Source organism: Stegastes partitus, unplaced genomic scaffold (assembly GCF_000690725.1).
Source record: "Stegastes partitus isolate 25-593 unplaced genomic scaffold, Stegastes_partitus-1.0.2 Scaffold1350, whole genome shotgun sequence".
NCBI classification, from domain to species: domain Eukaryota; kingdom Metazoa; phylum Chordata; class Actinopteri; family Pomacentridae; genus Stegastes; species Stegastes partitus.
The window spans coordinates 21,886-28,228 of NW_007579081.1; the positions used below are offsets into that span (position 1 = coordinate 21,886).

General features: G+C 38.4%; 1 protein-coding gene across 1 annotated transcript in view; it reads left to right on the forward strand.

The window, feature by feature from the left end:
- The first annotated feature begins 1,168 nt into the window (after positions 1-1,168).
- LOC103369923 (calsenilin-like) overlaps positions 1,169-6,343 on the forward strand; it is a 10,498-nt gene continuing 5,323 nt past the window's right edge. Inside the window, exons 1-4 of the mRNA XM_008298776.1 lie at positions 1,169-1,415; positions 1,829-1,831; positions 3,535-3,537; positions 3,743-3,867. Coding sequence (XP_008296998.1) covers positions 1,313-1,415; positions 1,829-1,831; positions 3,535-3,537; positions 3,743-3,867 — 234 coding nt within the window. The 5' untranslated portion in view covers positions 1,169-1,312. The remainder of the gene's footprint in view (positions 1,416-1,828; positions 1,832-3,534; positions 3,538-3,742; positions 3,868-6,343) is intronic.

Here is a 6,343-nt window from a genome sequence, read left to right on the forward strand (position 1 = left end):
AACGTGTCATCATGAAAACCCCACAGAAGTCGCATTTTCCCAGTTTTCTGCATGCACATTTTAAACGTAGGCACACAACTGAGATTTCTTTATATTTTTAGCGTCTCATCGCGCTATTTCAGAAGCCGTTAAATCCATTTGAAGTCTTTAACTCACATAAAGCATCCCCGGCCATCAGAATGCATATCTGGCCCACTTTCTCAGCCCGTTCACAGACCAATGTTTTACCTCTCAACAATTGATTTGCTCCCCGCCCCCCCCTCCTTTAAACTGAGTCCATTACGTTGTGCAGACTCATCAGTACGTGAAGTCATATTCTTCTTTACTCTCCAACACAGCATAATCATACAAGGCCTCGACAGCAGCAGCAGGACTCGTGGAAACACGACTTTTTTAACATCCGAGATGCACGTATGTGAGCTGCAGAGGCCGTCAGCAGCAACATGTACCTCTGAGGTGTGCAGTGCACCTTTGCAGCGTGGATATAATTCACTTTAGCTTCATTACGATGCCATAAACCAAGCACTGTTTTTTACAGTCGTTATGTGTTTTTTTTTTTTTCCTAGCTCTGAGTGGAAGCCCATCTGAGTTATTGAGTGTGCGCATCGCCAAACAAACCCAGTAGACACGAGCAGCGCCACACAGGGCAGGGCCGGCTCCTTCACTCTAAGTGCTGTTCATATCCCAGCCATCAGCAGATGCGGATCAATGCTTGGTTTTACAGTTTTGCATCCTTGAAATGACTGCGCAAATAAAGACCGCTTAGACTGTCAATCAGAGACTATTAGTAAAGAAATTCCTTCAGTACCAGCCCACTCCGCCCACACCACCAACCTCAAACACACATGTAACACTCACACAAAGCTCAGGACGGAGCAGTAAGTGGAGGTGGAGCGAACGGGTTGATGGCGTTGTGGGAAAGATCCCAAAATTGAACCAGGATGTCAAACGCTGCTGAGTAGCGAGCGAGATGGAGCGAGCGGAGGCAACTTTGGATCATTTGGGGGAACCGGGAACCTTTGAATTTCTATATTTGCACTTGATGGACGCTGGACCCGTTCACTTAACGAAGCAGTCGCTCTGTTAGCTTTTGTCCTAATTGGTCAGCGGTTTAAGTCTGGGAATAACTGCTGATGCTTGTACAACAGCACTGATTTAAAAATAAATAAATAAAAGGAGGCAACTGGAAGAAGGAGATGGTAGGCAGCAGGTGATGTTTGTAGATGGACGCTGCGGACGTTTGATTTAGAATTAGTTAGAATTATTTTTTGGGGAAGTTTTTTGCAGAGGTGTCATCTAATGCAAGGCAACAATGGGTTTGGATGGCATGGAAGTAATTGCCATAATTGTTGTGATTGGACTGTTTATTGTGGTGCTCAAACAGTTTGGGATTTGGGAGCCGTTGTCGCTGGAAGGTAAGACGCAAAGACAACAGAGGAATTAAACTGGGTTAGAAACTTCACCGTGTAGCAGCGCAACCATATTATCATTCTTTGTATTTAATTTAGTTGACATCAAAATCATAACTGTCGTCACGCTGGATGTAAAATGTTAAAGAAGAGGTTCAAAGTGTCTTTGTTTAGTGTATTTTCTCCTTCTTTTCATGCATGTTCCAGCCCTTTTCAGTACAGAATCCCACTTTTGTGAACTTTGAAAAGATTTCTTGTGAGCCTTTAACAGTTCAGTCACCCTGTTGGTGAAATCTAAAGTCAAACATTCTACCGTTCTTGTGAATTGTCTTCCCTCTGTCTCATCTCTTCATCACCTCTTCTCATTGTCTCCTTTGTCTTTTCCAACCCTCCTCTGTTTGTGTGACTGTCTTGTAAAGATGGTGAGTACGGTGCAGTGCTGCTCCTCTTTAGTTTCATTTAATCCTTGCTGTCTTTAGAAAAGTCTCCCTGCTGGTTCTGTTGTAAACTGAGCTTGTAAGTTTCGTTTTTTCCCCCCTGAAGCTGAAATTATAAACCTTTTCTCTTGATTTGTCAAATGCAGGCGTAAGTAAATCTGCTGGATTGAATTGAAGTGTGATGTTGCACATAGTGGCTCTCTGCTTTTAGCTCAAGAGAAATGCTTGTGTCTTAAATCCCCTCTTATTTGCTCCTTTTTTATCTGAGTTTCAGAATTGTACCAAACATCAATCTGTTATAAGTTAAAACATTTTTCCCACTAAAACTTTGCCTTCATGTTTTAAAATAGTTTCATGTAGCTCTACACAGTTACCTCCTTTAACGTGTGCACATAGAGTCCACATCTCTGTGTTGATCGCTGCAGCTCGAGCATGCCAGCTCACCTCAAACACTGTAAAACTACTTTACGGTATGCAATGGCAAATTAATTGTAAAACTGGAGGGATTTAGCCTGAAAGTTAGAACCAGAAACCAATTCTGAGGAATGAATAATGATACTCAAATCCCCAGCCTTTAAGTTTCAAGGCTTATTTTGCTCTAAATAAAAAAAAAACAAAAACAAAACATCATATGGAGATTTTAACTAATTAAAAGTAATTTGATTTTAAATGTCAACAATGCAGCTAAATATATTTGCATATTTGTCAGGTAATTTTTACGTAATTTTACTAAGCTATAAATAGTCATATAGACAACTAGAGGTGCTGCTTATAGTGATATTGATAATAACTATGATATTTATAACAATTTAATATTAATATAATAATACACATATGACAGTATTCTAAATAATCCCACTATTAAACACATTAAATACAGTTGGGATGTGCACGCTTACACTATTTCAAGTGTAATTATGTTGACAAAAAAATGGAAAAAACAAATCAAACGATAAAACTGACTGATAGAATTATTTTTACATTTATTTTATAGATAATGCAATAATGTTGGTTTTCTATGCAAATGCCATATATGCACTGAACTCAGGACACATCAGTAATTCTAGTGTTTAATGGGTTTTACTGAATGTTTTTATGAATTATCTTGAGAGTCTTGTATGTTTTTTGTGGGGTTTTTTGTTTGTTTGTTTTATTTTTGTTATTTTATTTTTGTTATACAGGATTATGTTAGGATTTTAATTTTGTTCTCATATAATGACAATAAAGAAATTCTGATTCTGATTCTGATTGGTCAGGACAGTCAGAATAATTAGTAAAAATCTGATATCATGACAGATCATTAATTTCTCTCATGTTTTTAGTGTGAATCTCAAACTACTGCTGACTGTAAACTAGTGAGGAAATATTCAGAGTTATTTCAAACATAACAGCAAAGTGTCCGCGCTGAAGAAGGTGTTACATCCTTATCAAATATCTGCTTTTTCCTCTAATCGCTCCGATTTCTTTGCAGTATTTCTTCACGCGACAGGTTCCTTGAGTTTGTTCTCCCACTTTTTCCTTCTTCTTCTTCTTTCCTTCTGTCTCATTGTCTTGTTTGATCTGATGCTGGACGTTCTTCTCATGCTGCTGTATCTCCCACCCATTTCCTTCTCCCACCTTTCCTTCTTCAACCCCCTCCATTTTTTATTTATTTTTTATTTTTTTGTTGTTTCCAAAATTTAATAAAGATGGTGAGCATTTTGAGTTTTTACTTTTCATCCGTTTATCTCGTTGATTTTCCACTATTTTCAACTCCTCCACTGTCCTCCTTTTTTTTTCCCTTTTTCTTTCTTTCTTTCTTTCTTTCTCCTCTTACCACTATGTCCTCCCTCTTTTTCCCTCCTTCCTCCTCCTCCCCCTCCGCCTCTCCCTGTTTTCTCTGTTTCCGTGTGGCAGACAGCACCGACAGCGATCTGGAGCTCTCGATGGTGCGTCACCAACCCGAAGGCCTCGAGCAGCTCCAAGCCCAGACCCAGTTCACCAGGAAGGAGCTGCAGTCGCTTTACAGAGGCTTCAAGAATGTATGAAATCAGCCAGTTTGCCCAGTCGGGGGGGAAGCTCCTCATCAAAATTTAGTGGTTTTGGTTGCACTGCAGGGCAACTTTCTCCTGCTCTGTTGCATTTGTAAAAAATTAAACAGGTATTAATGGGCTATGAGTGTTCAGATAGTTTAGTTATGAAGTCAGGAAGGGAATATTTCTGATCAAATTTAGAATTCCTCCAACTAAATATGCACTTAAATGACCAAAAGTAGTACATGGACGCCCAAAAACGTGTCCTCTGTGTGTAATTATTAATCACCTCTTGTCAAAGACGTGCTGCTGCAGAAGCCTCGTCTCTCCCGGAAGGCCGCCCGCAAGGTTTTGTAGCCCGACTGCAGGGATTTGCTTCTTATCAGCCACAAGAGCATTAGTGAGGTCGGGTAGTTCAGGATGGTCAGGCAGCCAGAACAAAAATCTTTAGTTTGCTTGATTAAAGGCAGCTTTTGCAGTTTTGCGGCAGCGCTGCAGATCAACGTTGCCTGAATTTGTTGAAGTCTTTCTGGTTAACCAGCGCGAGGTGGAGCTGAGGCGTATTTTGGCTTTCAGGAGCAGGAGTTGGGAAAACGCGTCGACCGTTAGCGGCTGTAATGTGCCATTAAAGGAAGCAAAGCTCCATTAAAGAGGAGAAGAAGAAGAAGAAGGCTGCAAGCTAATGAAAACAAAGCAGCCTTTAAACTTTAAAAGTAAAGCCTGCAAATGTTTTAAGAGGTTTCACAGACTCTGACGACACGTAATGAACTGAGAGATGTCAAGTGAACAAACCTGTCAGGGAATTTCCACAAGACAACTTTAAATACTCAGCAAATCTTTGCTATTATTATTATTTTTAACAGCAATCTAGTTTGTCACAGCAGAGACCTTACAAAAACTGTTTATAATTTTAATATTAATGGCTGCAGTCCTTTTTCCTTTTCCGCTGAGTTCCATCTTTCTGGTCGTCACGAGTCAGAATATTTGCAGCAGTTTATCACAGTTATCAACAATGTGTGTGATATTTGATTGAAATGAAAGCTTGCGATCATTTCTATGTAGGTTATTATTAGTATAATGTCAACAACAACAACAACACAAGGTCTCCCCTAAATCCTGCAGAATAAAACTGTCCCATGTGGTTCACCATCTTGGCCTGTAATAGTAAAGAGTCTCCCCCTGATGTCGGCAGCATCTTTTAGTTTATTTTCTTGGTTGACGCTTCATTTACAATATAACTGAGCAAAGACACAAATAAACAGCATATGTAGGCATACGCATTTTTAAAAAACTATAATAAAATTAGAAGTAAAGGTATGACAAGCTGCAAAATAATAAAGCTATTAAGAACAGAGAAATTCATATTTAATCCTGATGGATCTGAAGCAGTTTCACAGCATCTTTTTTTTGCTCGTGTCACATTTTTACAAATTTTTCACTGCAATATAAAATCTTGCACCTCCAGGAAAGCATAGCAGTATAGAAAGGTTTCAACAGCGTAAATCATAAAAAAGAAACAGAGATAAATTTCTTTAAATGAAGAGTTCATTTGCAAAAACATCTTCGCAAACCTTCAGAAAACCCATTTTCCATCGTCTATCTGAGACAATATCAATCAATTTATCTCTATTTTTGTCATTTCTACTGAGTCAAATCCACTCAACTTCAGTTTGATTGATATCATCTCAAGCAAACAATAAAAAAAATAACTTTTCTGAAAATCTACAAAAATGGAGTTATCTGGTTTTGCAAATGAACTCTTCAAATATTTATTTTACAAAAACTGAAAACTTGTGTTATCAACATGTGCAACACCTTTCTAACTGTCTATGGGTGTTGTTACCACTGGTGACTCTACATACTGTAGATATTTAACTATTTAGATGTTTAGTTAGTTTCTATACTTGTCTCTGTTTTCATCACATGAATGTTGGTCACAGCTGAGTCACTAAAGGCTTCCTCTGAGGAGGACACAATGTTTTAGTTTTTTACAGAATCTGATGAGAACAAATATCCTGTTTTGACCTATTTTTAAAGGTAACATGTAGAATATAGGTTTTTTGATGACACAACATGATTTTAGGCTTAGATTTGGTTATTTTTCTTGGAGGAAACATCACACATGGTTAGCTAATCCAATGATTCAATCTGTTTTTGCAGTATTTGGCAGAAAAATCTCTTTTTGGTGTTTTTTTTTTTTTTGTCTTTTTTTAAAGATTAAATGCCTTTAAAACTCACTTCTGGTGTCCAGAGGGTTAAGACCACATAGAACAACTAACACCAGAATGGTTGGAGGAAAACAAGATGAAAACTTGAAATTCTCTGAGAATCAAAATGAGTCCAGCTTTAGATTGCTCTGTTTGTTATTCCAGTTGACAGCTGAGTAGAACTGGGCTCCACTAGTTCAGTAAAAACAGACGTTATTTGCAACTTAATCCAATCGTTTAAACATGTTCGGTAAGGGGCCATATGAAAAGACTGCAGC